This window comes from Bicyclus anynana, chromosome 13 (assembly GCF_947172395.1).
Source record: "Bicyclus anynana chromosome 13, ilBicAnyn1.1, whole genome shotgun sequence".
NCBI classification, from domain to species: domain Eukaryota; kingdom Metazoa; phylum Arthropoda; class Insecta; order Lepidoptera; family Nymphalidae; genus Bicyclus; species Bicyclus anynana.
In genome coordinates this window covers 16885657-16904381 of record NC_069095.1, presented here as the reverse complement: position 1 = coordinate 16904381, position 18725 = coordinate 16885657, and the positions used below count along the sequence as shown (strand labels likewise).

General features: G+C 37.7%; 2 protein-coding genes across 2 annotated transcripts in view; one reads left to right on the top strand and one right to left on the bottom strand.

The window, feature by feature from the left end:
• LOC128198658 (spondin-2-like) overlaps nt 1-13925 on the bottom strand; it is a gene marked incomplete at its 3' end in the record, with an annotated part of 57290 nt that extends 43365 nt beyond the window's left edge. Inside the window, 1 exon segment of the mRNA XM_052885026.1 lies at nt 13702-13925.
• LOC112058121 (uncharacterized) lies at nt 3973-5965 on the top strand. Its single transcript, XM_024098813.2, has 2 exons — nt 3973-4193; nt 5313-5965. Exons 1-2 carry the CDS (start codon nt 3974-3976, stop codon nt 5939-5941), a joined length of 849 nt encoding a protein of 282 aa, XP_023954581.2. The 5' UTR covers nt 3973; the 3' UTR covers nt 5942-5965.
• Nucleotides 13926-18725: the final 4800 nt, after the last annotated feature.

Below are 18725 nucleotides of genomic sequence, written 5' to 3'. Positions count from 1 at the left end.
ATGATGGGAAGGCACAGCGATCAGGGTTGGACAGACTATGGCCGCAGGCCGCTATCGCTTGACATTTGTCTTTCCCTGGTCTCGAAGTATGTTGTGGTGCTTATCTTAGGCCTACTGGGAACGCCAGTATTTTTCAAGCGAGATAAAGTGACATTGGCATTATTGGGTAACAATGTGTTATACGCGCATGCAAGGCCTATATTAAAAATTGTACAATTCACTAATATAATAAAATAAAGATAGTGAAAACCCTTACGAAGGCAGCCTTACGATGAAATAAGGCGTAGTTTCTGAAAGTGACAGCCCTGCGAGGGCGTTGCCCCCACATCAAAGGAGCAGTCCCAGGTTGCGGCAACCCGCGGCAGTGCTCACTTTTATCCGCACAATTAGCTCTGCTCTGCTTTTGACGTCTGAGTGTCATGTGGGGTATTGTTAGGTTTATATATTGTTAAGACTTAGGGCTGTCACATATAGCTTAGCGTATTGTCTATCGCTGTGCATCAGACTGAAGGGTTGCCAGAAAATACTTGAAGCTTCTTATTTACCTACTTATTTTTTATTGAAAATTCGTTCGTTATCAACCCATATTTGGCTCACTGCTGAGCTCGAGTCTCCTCTCAAAGTGAGAGGAGTTAAGCCAATAGTCCACCACGCTGGCCCAATGCGGATTGGCAGACTTAACAAACGCAGAGAAAGAATATTCTCTGGTATGCAGGTTTCCTCACGATGCTTTTCCTTTACGGTTTAGAATGTAGGGAACAAAATGCAGCAGGTTAGGAGGTCGGCAGATTTAAAAAAAAAAATACTTTCATATTTTCTACTCATACTAGCAGACGCCGCGCGGTTTCACCTGCGTGGTTCCCATTCCCGTAGGAATACCGGGAACCACATAGGAATAAAATATAGCCTATAGCCTTCCTCGATAAATGGGCTTTCTAACCCTGAAAGAATATTTCAAATCGGACCAGTAGTTCCTAAGATTAGCGCGTTCAATCAAACAAACTCTTCAGCTTTATAATATTAGTATAGATTTCTGAATTTATCGAAAATATTAAGCAGAAGCATTAGTTTGCGGAAGTCCTCATGAAATGAAATAAAAGATTAAAAAGAAATAAAATTCAGAAAATGTCAGCTAACTACGTTTAACAACAACACTGAAATACTACAACAGTTGCACTCAATACTCGCTACATTAATCACAGGGACAAAGCCTTTTTTTATATTCATAAAAATTTATGTCTTTCGAAATATTTTTTACCAATTGTGCGAAAAAATGCTTAAATGTCCCGTTTCCATTAACATCTGCCGTATACCGTGATTTAGGGTTGCCATTTTTAAAATGTTAACGCTGCTTTTAACTGACTCCCAAAAATTATAAGGTTCTATTTTTGGCCGTGTGTAATATTTTCCATGTGTGTTATTCGATTGGATATGACCTCTTCCATCGATTCGGAGGGCGTAGGTTCGAATCCGGTTCGGGACATGCACCTCCAACTTTTCAGTTGTGTGATTTTATATGAAACTAGTGGACCCGGTCAAGCTTCGCTTTGACTTATGTGCACTTCTTCCCTATCCCTACTCTACACTACTCTACCCCTACCATACCCTACCCCTTGACTCTTAAACGTTTGTATGGGAAATAGAAAAGTGTTGTTTTTATGGTTTTCCCGGTAATTATTCTAATTTTTCTCACCTTTTAAACCTTCCCTATACCTCCACGAACATTTGACGACCAAGATAAGATAAATCCGTTCAGCCGTTCTCGAGTTTTAACGAGACTAACGAACAGCAATTCATTTTTATATATATAGATAGATATAAGAAATTAAACATCACGTGTCTCAATCGGTGAAGGAAAACATCGTGAGGAAACCTGCATACCAGAGAATTATCTTCATTCTCTGCGTGTGTGAAGTCTGCCAATCTGCATTGGGCCAGCATGGTGGACTATTGCGCTAACCTCTCTCATTCTGAGAGGAGACTCGAGCTCAGCAGTGAGCCGAATATGGGTTGTTAATGATGTGCATCGATATGTGTCAACTGTAGACTGTTGTTAGGGTAAAGTTCAGTAAAATGTTTACACTCCGACGCAAAAGAGTACCGCAAAATTAATAGTAGGTGCTTATTTATTCCAAAAAGAAAGTTTAATATTAAATTAAGTGGTGGAGAATTTTCAAAACTTATAATTTTAACTTACAAGCCTTAAAGAACCCAAACAGAACGAAAGTCCAGGATATCTCAGTTAATTTAAGGATTTTGCAACTGCGCCAAAAAGAAGACGATTCTGTAACAAGATATCCTGAATGTATGTAACACTAAACGTTGTAATTCCGCCCGAGGAGTACGATAAGGTAAACCCGCCTCAAACAATGCCAAGTTGAGCTGGTGGTTATTGCGATCGTTAGCAACACAACTAAGTACTCGTACAAAGCGGAAGTTAACTTTTTTGACAGTTTGCCAGTTCACTTGGTCGAATAAACGTGCTCTTACCTTGTATAGCTTGCAGACTTGAGTAGCGTTGAGCTAACATGCGCATTTTGTAAGCCTTTATATACTAAAGCCAAATTCGATGTGGAATGTTTATCAACAAACAAATTTAAAAATGAAGGTAGAAGACGCATGTTATTTAATGCTTACCTAATTTATTACAATTTTATTGTATTGTTTTTTTAAAAACATGAATTTGACTGCCGAAATCTGCCTAACAACATAAACAAGGTTTTTCAATAGATATATATATATATATATATATATACTATGAACATTTTTCTCATTTATAATTTAATGATTTTAATGAAAGCTTTCAGAAAGTTTGCTATATTAAATAACTGCTGACCTATGGGATACATACTTGTCAATAATACATATTGGCCAAGTTATTGCCAATTGACGGCCTCCGTGGCGCAGTGGTATACGCAGTGGATTTACAAGACGGAGGTCCTGGGTTCGATTATTAAGTGTTGCTATATTTAAAATTAAATTAAAGAACTATTGCTAAAAATCGGTATTAAGTACACTATCAGACTATTTAACTAACAAATAATAATTATTCGTACATTTTGTTAACGGACAAAATAATAAATAGTTTTAATCATTGTATTACTTAATTATTATTTTCAACATCAATAATATCGTGATTATGTAAGTTTAGATAATTAATTTTATTTAAGTTTATTTATTTAAGATTTTTAATACATAATGTAATTTAGTTATAAGATTTTTTTTTTAATTTGCATGCTATTAGCAAATTGGTTGCCAACATTTAATGTATCAAGATTGTAAGAAGAATTCGATCCCCGGCTGAGCCGATTGAGGTTTTCTTAATTGGCCCAGGTCTGGCTGGTGGGAGGCTTCGGTTGTAGCTAGTTACCTCCCTACTGGCAAAGGCGTACTGCCAAGCGAATTAGCGTTACGGTACGATGTCGTGTACAAACCAAAAGGGGTGAGGATTTTCATCTTCCTCCTAACAAGTTCCCGCTTCCATCTTAGATTGCATCATCACTTACCATCAATTTGTATGATGTAGTCAAGAACAAACTTGTCACACTTTACACTATCACACTAATATTATCACATCACACTAATATTATAAAGGCGAAAGTTTGTGTTAAGTGTGAAAGTGTGTAAGTACGTTTGTTCCTCTTTTACGCTACGGCTACTGAAGCGATTTGGCTAAAATTTGGAATGGAAATAGATTTTATAGAACACAGGCTACTTTTTATCCCGGAAAAATCCATGGTTCCCGCGGGATTTGTGAAAAACTGAATTCCACGCGGACGAAGTCGCGAACGTCCGCTAGTAAAGAATAAAAAAAAATGTTAATAATTCTATTGAGCGCCGGTGGCCGCCACACGCCACAAAATCTTGCTTCTCGCTTCTTGTGACCGGTATCGACCACAAACGGCGGCTCGACGCCACTCGTGTGATACCCCGCACCCCTCTCCCTTCCCTTGACGCTTTAGTTAACCGGTTGATGTCAATGGTAACGCACGCCTCTTTTAAACACCATTTAATAAACATGGACATGGATATAGATTTATTTATATCAGAAATTAAATCTCGTCCTGCTATTTGGGATACGAAAAGCGATAGTTACAGTAATAGAGGAGAAAGAGTTAAGGCTTGGGAAGAAATCTGCGAATTATTTGTGCTGGATTACTCCAATAAAACCGCCAAACAAAAGAACATGAAAGGTACGTTTTTATTTCGTCTTTGTGAGTGTAAACTAAAGAAACGTCAGCAAAACAATAATTAATTTATTATTAAATTTTTTATAGTTCAGTTACACTCGCGCTTTGTACATCGCCTCGTACCTCGACGCGTCCTCGTCTCGCGTGCCTAACGCTAGCGTTAGAGTAACGGGAGAATAATTGGCTAGCCACAAACGGTCATTTATTCTCACGTTTCTGTAGCACCCACGACTATAATTGATCGTGTGTCGGTCACTACGTAAATGACTTGAATAGTATGCCGCGTGGGTACTGCCGTTTGCTTTTCAGAAACGTGAGAATAATTGACCGTCAATGGCGACCCTAATAGTAACCGCACCAACACGAGCGCGACGAATGGGGAGACGAGGATCGAGACGAACTACGAGCGCCCTGTTTACACACTCGCCCCGTATTTCGCCTCTTTTTTTTTATTCTTTACAAGTTAGCCCTTGACTACAATCTCACCTGATGGTAAGTGATGATTCAGTCTAAGATGGAAGCGGGCTAACTTGTTAGGAGGAGGATGACTCACGGCTCGTCTCGCCGCTCGCGAGAGTGTAAATGAGGTATTAGATTTTTACTGGGGAGGGGAGATGTGCGACATCGAAACCCGTTTACATGAATAACCGGCTAGTGCGAGTCGGACTTGCGCATGAAGGGTTCCATACCATTATCTATAAAAACTGAATAATTGAGACTATTTTGGGCTTTTTATCATGGGATTAGCTGTTTTCTGGAAACTTTAATAGGGGTAGAATGGAGCCATAAGCCATAACTCTGTTGTAAACAGACCACGGTGGTACGTAAGTCAAAATCCTTTAACCAGCATCCAGTCCCTAAATTTGAAATAATGACGTAGTAACAGCTAATCTGTAATTATATGTATAATAATCCGTTCAGCAAATAAAATGATCCTTTTTTTTAATGAATATTTGCCATATCAATCCCCTCCAACTAGTCAGAAAAGATTGTGTTATGAGTGGGTACTACAATAGAGCAACGGGGCAGGGATCAAACCACCACCCTCCCGTGATGAGTCCGACCGCTCTTACCGCTGAGCTATTGAGAATTTGGTTTTAATTTCACTATTTTTTATTACAGTAAATAAATTACAAAGAAAATGGAAGAGTCTTCGCGACAGTTTTAATCGAGAAAACGCAAAAAACAAGAAAGTTGCAGATGGTTCAGAAGCGTCGAGTAGTAAACAGTATATTTACTATAATCAATTATCTTTTTTAAACAGTTTAAAAGAAATCCCACCATCCACTGATGATGCTCCTGGTATTGAATCTAATATTAATGAAAAGCCTCGTCAGCTAGTCAACAAGGTATCTAAAAAAGGAAATGACGTAAAAACAGAAAACGAACTTTTAAAACAATTTTCGGAAAGTATGAAACGGAATTATGATGCGATTTATAACGATAACAATCCTGATAAACAATTTTTGATGTCACTGTTACCTCACGTACAAAAAATCGACGAACGTTTCAAGCTTGATTTTCAAACAGAGGTTTTGCAACTCATCAAAAAGTACCAGATAAATTATCCAACACATTCGGCGCCATACTTATGGTTTTCGGAAAATCCTAATGAAAATGAGAATACTACAACAAAAAATATTCTCTCTACTACGCCTACAATACAGCCTTCTCCATCTCATTCGCACTGTTCCGACCAATCAAACAACTCTACTATTGAAGACAAGTTTCATGACGACAACGCGTTATAGAAAATTAATAAATAAATATAATTATATAAGCGTTTTAATTTTAGAATTACTGTTTAATGTACTAGCTCTGGGCCGAAAAATAAAATATTTATTTCATCTCACATGCTCAGAAAAGTTACTTTTTCAAACAGCAAACAAAAGTCCTTTTTAAGGCTCAGGCGCCCAAAGTAACTATTTAAATTTGGATTTTGAGCTTTTCCGTTAAGCTATTGAGGCTTTTACATTGACTGTGATTTATTTAGTAAAATATAGTATTACTAACAAATATTTAACGGAACACTATTTAACTATTGATCAAGTTTAAATATATTTATATCTTTGGACTATGGAATAATGTCCTTTATCAGCAGAGCTTCAAGGCAAGCCGTAAATAATTCAGCTTTCCAACTAAACCAATGACTCTTTTGTGTGTAGGTAACTAAGCGCGTATATGAAATATGGAGTATAGGTGAGTCACATACCTACACATATGGGTAAGGCATACAAAGAAATTCAATAGCCATAGGGGTGCGTTCATAATGATCCGAATCAGAAGTAAGTTGAGAATGAGATTATTTTTAATATTTTTTTATACGTAGTCAAGTTAGTCCTTGACTGCGATCTCGCTTGATAAGCGACAATGCAGCATAAGATGGAACTGGGCTTAATAGGAGAGGTACAAGGTATTCTACCCATACCTCTTTATGGCTATATTGACTAGGACCGGCTTAACGTGTTCCGTAGAGCAAGGAGAGACCTCTCTCGTGATACTCAATTTCTTAATAAGAAAACTTTTATAATTTTCTAACGGGCCGTCTAGGACCTCATCATAATTAACAACCCATATTTGGCTCACTGTTGAGATCGACTCTCCTCTCAGTAAGCAGAGTTAGACTAATAGTCCACCACGCTGGCCCAATGCAGACTGGCAGACTTCAATCACGTAGAAAATTAATAAAATTCTCAAGTAGGTATGCATGTTACCTCACGATGTTTTTCCCTCACCGTTTGAAACACATAGTATTTAATTTCTTGAAATGCATAGAACTGAAAAGTTGGATGATCATGCCCCGTACCGATGACCGACATCATGATCATAATTAATTATTCAAAAACGCTTTACCTAAAAATTATATGAACATTAAAGTCAAGTGCGTAATTAAATTCCACGCAATAACCGCCAATATGAACTCGACCTAACACCGACGGAGCGTAGCTATGACGTAGCGACGTAGAATGAACAAATTCTACGGAAACGGTGGTCGCTACGACAGGTGGGGGGATGAAATTTATGCCCCACCGCGCCTGCTGGGTTAACTCGGTTATTTCATTATTAAACTGGATAGTTTTATCGCTTATTTACTTTATGTTTCGCTACTTTGAAACGTGTTGCCGAGAGTTGGGTGCGAGCGGCCATTATGTGACGCGTTCGCAATGACAAATTATCACTCCAGCAATTTTTACAGCAATTTTTACTCGAGCTATAACACTTTATTCTGTAACAATGTTTTTAATATTTGTGAGTGTTCCAATTCATTTCCATCTCTCTCAATGATGATATTGTATTAAATACTTTGCAATTGCACGTTGTAGAGTCAACATCTCCTGAGGATGCTCCGGTTTCGGGGTGAAACGTACGTAGAGAGTATTTTGTCGGACCTGGGTGACGTTGTCGCATGGGTTCGCCGAATTTTCGCGGATGATAGCAAAATAAATAAATCATTATATAATCATGATGAACTTCCGCAAAGTAACGCCTGCTTCTATCCAATATTCAAATCATTTAATTATTTCCAATAATCTTGTTCCCCTCTAACTAATTGGAAAAGACTGGTTTAGAAGTGGGTACGATATTTGTGTCTTTCATTGAGTATAATTTCAAGATGTTGATAATAATTATAATAGCAAGATATCGCATATGTTAGGCTTTTTTGTGTTAACGTATATTTGACATTTTCTACCATGACCATTTCTATCATTTAATCACCTACAAATTTAATTTGGCCAAATTGATCAAAATTTCTATTATAATCAACATAATGTACATTATGTAATGAGTGCGCAATAACAAATTATAACTCGAGCAATTATTATAGCAATTTTTTCCTAGAGCCTGTAGTGTTTACCAGTTAAATTTACGTTTATTTTTGTCATTCTAACGTATAGATTATAGAACAATGGCATCGCTAAGTTAATCTTTTTCATCTATGTGTATTGTGTGTATTATATAAGTATAAGATATTTTTTTAACGTGACTAACAAGATAATGAGTTATTTAAGCCCGACTAGTAATTTGTCAAAATGTATACACGTTATTAACGAAAATTCACTGTGTCCACTTACAGTTTACAGTGGTTAAACTGGATACTTTATCGCTTTGTTACTTTATGTTTCGTTACTTTGAAACGTGTTGCAGAGAATTGGATTCAACCGTGGCCAATACATAACGTGTTCGCAATAACAAATTTAAATCGAGCAATTTTTCACTCGAGTTTGTAGTGTTCAATTAAGCACAGTTAAGATATGGTAATATTTATACTCATAATTTTTCGCAATGCTTTACAAGTTAGCCCTTGACTACAATCTCACCTGATGTTAAGTGATGATGTAATTTAAGATGGATGCGGGCTAACTAGTTAGGAGGAGGATGAAAATCCACACCCCTTTCGGTTTCTACACGGCATCGTACCGGAACGCTAAATCGCTTGGCGGTACGTCTTTGCCGGTAACCAGTCACGGCCAAATCCTGTCAGCCACCAGCCAGACCAGGCCTAGTCGGGGATTAAACCCAGGACCTCCGACTTGTAAATCTACCGCCCATACTACTGTGCCACGAAAGCCTAGTGCCTATATTGTGTTTTCATGAAATGTAGTCAAGACAATGACAAATAACAATTAAGTGTGAATCATAATACAATATTTTGTCACGATCAAATGTTAATTCAACAATTAACTCAATGACTGTAATTTATGTTCCCGCAATGACAAATCATTGAAGCTGAGCTACGAGTAATCTAACATGACATTGACATTACAGTACATAATGTATACGACATTTGTAACAACCAAATATTGACTCGACAATTGCATTCAATACTTGGGATTTGTTTCATATTATGTGTTAATTTCCATTGATCAGCCAAACAGGCTAAAGTCTTACAGCCAGTTTCTTCGTGTAAAGCTAAAGTAACAGTAAAAGTAGTAAGTAGTAAGTAGTAGACCGTCACTTTTGATTTATGACGTTACTTGCGATGAAGAAACTGGCCGTTAGAGTCCAAAATCTTAAAACACGATGCGTTGCGGCGCCGCATCGCAAAGATTTCACCGCATCAGCGGGCACACGAGCGGTGCGTCGTCGCAACGTTGTTATGGCGCAGCGTCGCCGTAGCTGCGTTGGACAGTCTGTCAATAAAGTAATGTTGTGACGCGTAAGCAACTGAGCGGTGCCGCTCCGTCGTCGCAACGCATTCACCCCTCCCCGCCTCATCTCGGTGGTGGTGCGGCGCCGCAACGCATCGTGTGACATGCCACAGATATTTCTATTTAAGAAATTAAATATCAGGTGTCTCAAAACAGTGAAGGAAACATCGTGAGGAAACCTGCATACTAGAGAATTTTCTCAATTCTTTGCGTGTGTGAAGTCTGCTAATTTGCATTGGGCCAGCGCGGTGGACTATTGGCCTAACCCCTCTCGTTCTGAGAGAAGCCTCGAGTTCAGCAGTGAGCCGAATATGGGTTGATAACGACGATAGTGATAGTTCTTTAGAGTCAAACAACATACTGAATTATCACCCACCCACTCCAGTGTTAAAAAAAAAAACATACCTACAGCCGAACGTAGAACCTTCTCCTTTTTAAAAGTCGGTTTAAAAGGTATTTTGGAGGAGACAATCCAACGAATTATTTCGACAATTGAACTCTATAATTGTAATTAGTAGAATTATTTAAGTTAGTTAATCTTTAATTCACGTGACTATAGAGTTTAATCGCTATTTAGATTACAAAATTTTGGAAAATCCTCCAGAGAGTTAAGTGCGAATGGAGCTATTACGAAACGCCCTCGAAATGACAAATTATTACTCGAGAGCTTTCAAGTAAACTAACTATGGCGGTAACGTATATTGTCATTTTGTAACCACCGAAACTACTATTAGACTATAATAAATTACCATGCACGAGGTTCATATTCTCGTACTTACACATCTATTCTAATATTATAAAGCCGAAGAGTTTGTTTGTTTGATTGAACGTGCTAATCTCAGGAACTATTTGGTCCGATTTGAAATATTCTTTCAGTGTTAGATAGCCCATTTATCGAGGAAAAGCTATATATTATCCCCTTATTGCTACAGGAACGGGAACCACGCGGGTGAAACCGCGCGGCGTCAGATAGTTTATACTAATAATATAAAGAGGTAAAGTTTGAGTGATAGCCTATTGTATGGATGCCTTTGATTCAGAAGATATAGGTCCGAATTTGCATGCTAAAATGCATTTTCTGATGCCATTTTAATTTTAGGAATAAGATTTGGACTGAGTTCATCATTATAAGCCCATATTCGACTTACTGCTGAGCTCGAGTCCCTTCTAATAATGAGAGTGCTTAGGCCAATAGTCCACCACGCTGACCCAATGCGGATTGGAACCCACACCCTCCAGAATCGGAGGCGCAAAGGTCATATCCACTGAGCTATCACGGCGCTAGGGCTTTAGGGTTAAATTAAGTAAAATCTTATATTTATGTATCATAATGAATGCACAATGTATTGGAAAATTATAAATTATATCTTTTGTAATTATTTCAAAAATAAAGACACGAAATCATAAAAATTGTCTTTATTGCTGTTTCCTTAAAAGGCAATATCGTCAAAACGTAGGGAAAAGAGGAAAGTTAGTCACGTGAAAAATCATTGCTGACAGTCTTCAAAATAACACATCTCACGTATTGACGAACTGCGCAAATATGTGTACAAAAAACCGCCGTAAGTGCTAATAATAAATGTCTCTCTCATTTGACAAATATTTTACGCATTTACACATTATAGAAAATACCTGTGTGTCATTGACATTTCAGCGAAGTGTTAAAAACGTTTCATATTTTCTGATGGTACCGGCTAATGAGATTTTTTCAAATACCTTTGTAATTGTTTTCGTCTCGCAAACACGATTACTAGTACATCATCATCATCAGCATATCAGCCGATGGACGTCCATTGCACGACATAGGTATTTTAGGGACTTCCAAACATCACGATACTGAGCCACCTGCATCCAGCGAATCCCTGCGACTCGCTTGATGTCATCAGTCCTCTTGGTGCGGGGTTGACCAACACTGCGCTTACTAGTGCGGGGTCGCCATTCCAGCACTTTGGGACCCCAACGTCCATCGGCTCTTCGAACTATGTGCTCCGCCCATTGCTCGTTGAGCTATGTCGGTGACTTTGAAGAACCAAAGATGTGCATAACAACAGCATTATTTGAATGTCACCGTAAAATTGTAAATACCGTTAGATTAAGTATAATCTATCTCTCTAGATTGTGAACCGTAACACACTCATATAAACCGGAACTTGAGTTTGTCTTTTTCTCTTCACGAGATTATCTAGTTGGACGCATGTTAGCGCCACAGGTGTTAATGATGATGACCGGGACCTACAGCTTGACTTGCTCTACGAAGCACGGTGTAAAACCGCCAACGTGCCCGGACTTGGGGAGTTAGCGGTGTTATTACTAAAATATGTTAAAAGAAAGAAAAGCTTTTCATAGCCCACCGAGACTCAAATTGAATTCAGGACCTCCTGATTTTCAGCAAAGTACAATCACTAAAACTACCAGGGAGTTATAATAATAAAGTAGTTACCTAGGTAGTTCTCTGTGTCTTATCTAATGGGACTGGAAATAATTTAGACGGTAAACAAATGGCAGGGATCTGAACTTACGACCTTTACAATTTCAGTTAACCCATAAAAGTGAACTACTGAACTATGTAGCCTTACACAAAATATTAATTTATCATTAAAATATATAAATATATATCAATAATTAATACAAAATGCCTAATCGCACTGAATTGGCTCGTACCCAAATAGGTTAAACCAAATAGGATAAACCACTGGGGTTAGGCTAGTTAGGCTAGGGGGGATACCTGTTAATAAACGAGGTAGCTACTGGGTTTGAGAGCAAGGCTAAAGAAAAACAAAGGGTCCTTTACCCAAGAAATTTTCTGTATTGTTGGAGTTAAGAAGTAATGTTTTTTTTTTCAAGTTAGCCGCGACTTTTGGACTGCGATCTCATCTGATGTTAAGTGACGATGTGTAAGGTGGAAGCAGGCTATCTTGGTAAAGATACATACGAGTTTATTTGACCTTTAACTTCTCAGTTATGTACCTACACATTGAAAAAAAATAGCACGTGTATCAAACGGTGTAGGAAAAACATCGTTAGGAAACCTGCATACCTGAGTAACTTCTTAATTCTCTAGACGACTGTGTATTGGGCCAGCGTTGTGAACTTTTGGCCTAACCCCTCACACACAAGGAGCCTTGTGCTGAATACTGAGCCGAATCATTATCATTTCATATTTTTTTATTATCGACCCATTTTCGGCTCACTGCTGAGCTCGAGTTTCCTCTCAAAATTAGAGGGATTAGGCCGATAGTCCACCACGCTGGCCCATTTGGCAGTCTTCACACACGCATAGAATTAAGAAAATTCTCTGGTATTCAGGTTTCCTCACGATGTTTTTCCTTCACAGTTTGAAACACGTGATATTTAATTTCTCAAAATGCACACAACTGAAAAGTTGGAGGTGCATGCCCCGGACCGGATTCGAACCCACACCCACCGGAATCGGAGGCAGAGGTCATATCCACTGGGCTGTCATGGCAGTATAGGTTGTTAATGATGATGAAGAAGTACATAACTGAAAGTTACTACCTATACTAAAATCCGTTTGATACGATGCGTCCGATCCGTACTATCGGATACGGATCAGTGGACGCCTGTCGTAAGCCGTTGCTACCTGTCGTTGTCAATAACAATTATCGTTATCTTTAACAGTGTCTAGCGATATTAGCAAAACAACCTGTTCTGGAGTAGTGTAATGTAAAATAGTTTATTGATAAAGCTAATAGTTACGTTGATGAAATTATAAAAATAAAAAGAAAAACACCTTCAGTTTACCTATATTTATCAAATTTGTTCTTGAAAATATTTAAAATAGCATTTAAATACCGAAAACAGTAACTAGTACTTTTTTTATATAACAACGTATATACAAAACTATACGAACGGGTCCAATATAGAACCCATTTTATTAAATCGGCCAAAAAAACCGGTCACATTTTAGTGATCTTTGTTTGGATGTTTGTTATGAACCGATTTGGCTGAAATTTGGAATGGAAATAGATTTAATCTGGATTAACACATAGGCTACGTTTCATCCCGGAAAAATCCATGGTTCCCGACGGATTTTTGAAAAACTAAACTACACGCGGACGAAGTGGCGGGTGTCCGATAGTTTTCCAATAAAAAGACACACTGTTCTCTACGATCAGCAAAATTACTTCCGAGTCGATCTAAACAACTCGGGCTACAGACATGAATTGTTTGGCAAAATCTATCATAACCCGAGAAAAATTGCGGGAAAACGCTAGTTGAAAATATTAAGCATAGAGACTTTTCCGAAACATATCGATAACATGCACAGTTTTCCACGAACGGGAAATGTTAACACAACTTAATCGTATCCACCTGTAATTGGCCTGTAATACAACACTCACCATTCAAACTGCCACCGGCATTATTGATATCCTTGCACAGTATTCAATTAGAGCACAATTTGTACACACGGAGCATAGGAGGGGTCGTTAGTACCGCTTTTCCATCAATTTTTCATTAAGGTGCCCGGTAAAAACACGCCCGAAGCGTGTACGCGATGACATAATACACGAACGCCACGTCCATTCGCCGCGAGCTCACAGGCAAAACTGGGAGCTGTGAATGCTCCGAACCCGAACTTTACTGAAAAGAGATGGGGTATATAAGATAGAATGGGATAGAAACGGGTGCAGAGGTGCGCAGAAAAGAATTAGATGTTTATTGTGGGCTACGTGTAATAGGATAACAGAACTGCGTGAGTCTGTTCGAGAGCTTTTTCAGTAGTTTCGAGTGTCAAAAGCCCAGTGGTTTTGTTCACTCCTCAGCTTTATGTGATCCTAGTACAATAGCAGGTTCGCATAACAAAAAAGTTTTTGTAAAAATATTCCTTTTGTTTAAATAGATTTGCATTTGTGTTTAGCTTTGTTTAACCGACTAACAAAAAGCAAAAACAATATAGGTAGGTACATATTGCGGTATTTACCTCATTTACGCGATTTTAAATCAACCTATGAATTTCCTTGGCTAATTTACTAAGTTGAACAAATGGATAGAAACCTGATCACCTAACAAAATACCTTGCAAAGCAAAAGACTAGGAAGTTAGGACCAACCTACAATACAATGCATTACAAATTCATGGAACCATTTAGTAAGTAGCATTTCAGTGAATCCCTGCAACTCGCTTGATGTCGTCAGTCCACCTGGTAGGGGTCGATTAACACTGCTTTCTAGTGCGGGGTCGTCATTCCAACACCTTGGGGCCCCAACGTCCATCAAGCTCTTCAAACTTTGTGCCCCGGCCATTGCCACTTCAGCTTCGCGACTCATTGAGATATGGTTGACTTTGGTTCTTCCGTGGATCTCCTCATATCTGATTCGATCATACAGATATACCCGTAGTATAAAAAAACATAATTTAGGTGCACCTATGTATCTACAAGTATTATCACATGTTAGCTATTTGTATCATGCAAAGCTTTTGCAAAAGAAGAATTAGGCTCAATGCCATATTCATTATGTAAACAAAACAAAATAAAGGCGAAAACAACATTGTTGTCGAGAGAATTTTTCACGACAAAGGTTTTTAAATGTGGCCTACTTTTGTTTCTATTTTGCGAAATTCGCATAAAGCCTTCCGGTTCGTTTGATATGAACAGATTGTTCCCCTTTCGTACGCGACTGTACAAAAAATGCATTTTTTGTATAGAATTAGAGATAATTGTTTACGCTCTCTGTTTTGATATTATAATAGCGTACAATATTATGATTCATTATAATTATTATAGTTACAGCCTGCCTCGTGGTCCAGTGGCTGTTAGGCTACGTGGCTTCGGGTCCTGGGTTCGTAGTTGTATAACTATTAATTAATCAACAGTAAAAAAACAGTTCTTGGTAACTTAGTTAGCTACCAGAATCAAGAATTCGTAAAAAAAAATATAGTCTCATCGAGCTACTCACGGCTACAAAATATTCTACGGATCCCTGACTAATACGAGTACATTAGTCTTCGGCTCATAATTCTTTTTTAAAAATCTATACCAATAATTTACAAAGGTTAATTAATTAATCTTGGGATCTACTGAAGCGATTTTGAAAATTAGTTTTTTACTGTTAAGCCCAGTTAATAAATTTAATAAACTAGTATGAATTAAAGTTTTCTGGTTCTATTCAGTTTTAATATTTGTAACCTTCGTTCGTGAAGAGATCTGGCAGTTGCATTGCAACACAAAATCTTTTAAAGATTTCAGCTCAATTGCCGTTCTCATCCTTTATTTGTTTAAATGTTTTAAGCTCAATAAAATGAATTTCGAATTTTGAATTTTTGGTATTTGTAAGTGTTACTTTAAATAACTAAAACTTCTAGACCGATTTTGAAAATTCTTTCATTAATTGAAAGCTACATTAACAAAAAGTAATATAAGCTATATTTTATAGCTCATTCTCACAGGAACGGGAACTACGCAGGTGAAACTGCGGGGCGTCGTCTAGAAAAATAAAAATATTAGAAAAGTTTCCCGTCAATCGAGAGCCCACAATAATAAGAAAGATTCCTCGTAGGACAATGAAACCCAGCTATAACATCCTACCCTCATTTAATACGTGACCCCTCGCTGCATTCTTTGGATGCCAGACTCTTCTCATAGAGAACGAATAGGGGTAGGGGGTAGATTGTTCTAGGGTGAAAATGGATCATTTACTCAATGGAATATTAACGTTTTACTTAACAACATCCTACTCGTAGGTACTTATCATCAGACGCCCCACGATTTTACCCGCCTAGTAGGTAGCTCCCATTCCCTTCGGAAGTGGGGCCAAAATACAACTTATGTTACTTGCTGATAATGTAGCATTCCTACTTTAAATAAAAGAATTTTCAAAATCGGTCTAACCAAGCAAACAATAATTACAATAATGGTTTCCGCGGGATTTGTGAAAAACTTAATTCCACGCGGACAAAGTCGCGGGCGTCTGTTAGTATTATTCATAAAATCGATTAGAGGAAAAAGTAAATGTATAATAAAAAGCCTAGCGATACAATGCGTTGCAGGGTAAGGGTTGGAATTTTGGAAAATAATTGGTATAAATCCCGATTACCCAAAGCCCCCATCAGAGTCCCCCCGTGTAAGAAGATTTCCTCTCATTAAAAGCTGTATATCAGCCAACAGAATACAACAGGACAACTAATTCCTACCAATACTTATAATGAGAATGCGAGTTTATTTGTTACTATCCGACACCACGCGGTTTCACCCGCGTAGTTCCCGTTTCCGTAGGAATACGGGGATAAATATAGCATATAGCAATCGGGGATTGTGTAGCTTCCCAACATTGTAAGAATTTTTAAAATCGGTTTAGTAGTTTCGGAGCAACAAAACAAACAATCAAATCTTTCCTCTATAAAATATAAGTATAGACTAGCCGATGTCTCGCAGTTTCACCTGCTAGTTTATGTTCACGTATGAAAACAAAGATAAAATATCAATATGACACTCATAAATAACGTGGCTTTCTATTGGTAAAAGAATATCCAAAATCGGTGCAGTAGATCTGGAGATTACCCCCTACAACCTCAGAACATAAAAAACTTAACCTCCATACAAGATATACATTTTATTAACCGACTTCCAAAAAGGAGGAGGCGTTCGGCTGTATGTATGTTTTTTTTCTTTTTTTTAAGTATGTGCAGCGATATTTCCGTCATTTGTGGACTGATTTTGAAAAATCCTTTTTTGTTTTAGAGCCGTTTCGGAAAGAACTACGGTAATTTTTTAATTTAAACGGCTTCAATTAAAACACGACACAGGCTTGGCACCGCCTCCAAACTGATCAGAAGGTTATTTTTCGCTTTTTAGTTTATTTTTGTATTGGCAGTCGGTTAAATTTTTTATTAAAATTTTAGTAATAAAATGTTAGTTGGAAAATCATCGCTTGTAACCGAGCAAAACTTTTAAAAACAAGGACTTCTCCTAGCAAGCTCTTATTCGCACGAGAGTTATTTACGTTAAAAAAACTATCAAATATAGTATAGTATAGTAAAGTTTAATGAAGGTCTATAGCCTGCTAAATGCAAATCAATAAAAATTAGGCCATTCAGTCGACTTGCTTTACAATAACAATCGCCATAAAAGTATTGTGCTACAATAACCCCCCATTCGCACGAGATTTTTTTTTAATCTTTCTTTTATGGCATATTAACATTTTAAAACCACTGGGCAAGCGAATAACTCAACGAAACAATCAATGGTCTAAATAAAAGAAAGACAAAAAACTAAAGCAAAAAAGGTGCGAGTCGACCCATTCCAAATGCTTTTAGAATCCGAAATGAATTTCGCGACACCACGGCTACCAATTTTGATAAATACAGTGTATTGTAGGCAAAGAGACGGTGAGGTAAAATATGCTACCAATTGGACAAAGCTAACTCACGTAACATCAATCGTATATTCACCGATTACTCCGTCAATTGAGAACCTATTTTGAAAACTCTTTTTTTGTTTAAAATTTGTGACAGTGGCTAACTTATAATGAGTTGAATTGTTTATTATGTTAATTACTAATTTCTGACTGAATTTTAACAACCTCGTGAGTGTGGTAGCTGAATTGTAAAGATGTGGATGAAGAGCGTCATATTAATGAATTAATAAATGTCATCATCATGATCATCATCATCAACAAACGATGGACGTCCACTGCTGGACATATGCCTTTTGCATAACTTATTAAAAAACTATCTCGAGCCGCCAGGTCCAACGGCTCCCGATCGGTCCACCTACGAGTAGTACGGGGTCGACCAACACTGCGCTGCACACCTTGGGACCCCAACGTCCATCAGCTCTTCGAAATGTGGTGCCCTGACCACTGCCACTTCAGCTTCGCGACTCGCTGTGCTTCGGTTCTTCTCCGGATCTCCTCCGGATTCGATCACGCAGAAAAACTAACTACAGTCGAGCAACAGAAACAAAATCGAAAATCTATTCAATAGCGATATCTTCAGACAGCAATGGAGAGAATTTAGTAAATAGGATTACAGAGTTAGTACCATATCAAAAAAAGGAATATTAATAAATATTGATTCACTTTTGAAAGCCGATGGAAAAAAATTATAATGATATTCACATCAATTTTTATTTAATACACGTCCACTTCTGAAAGTTATAAAAGAAATTCAATTTTACAACAAAAGACAGCCAAGAATCGTTCATCCCGAACCCAGAATTAATATAATGGGCTGTAAATTAACTTGGAGTGAAAAATCATTCGTCTGGAATGCATAAAATAAATAGGCTAAGAGTCTGGGATTATTTTATTCAGTCCGATCCGAATTTTCCCGGCGATAATCGTTCGAATAAAATTTAATGTATTCGAGCCAGGGTGGGATCCAGAAAGTACTTTGATTGTAGGTGTGTACAAGGTCTGTATTTAAT

What these genes read in the sequence shown, in the direction of transcription:
- LOC112058121 (XM_024098813.2), top strand. Translation starts at nt 3,974, where the DNA reads ATGTCAATGGTAACGCACGCCTCTTTTAAACACCATTTAATAAACATG. An exon ending in CAAACAAAAGAACATGAAAG is followed by an intron (nt 4,194 to 5,312) that starts GTACGTTTTTAT and finishes TTTTTATTACAG; the next exon opens with TAAATAAATTACAAAGAAAA.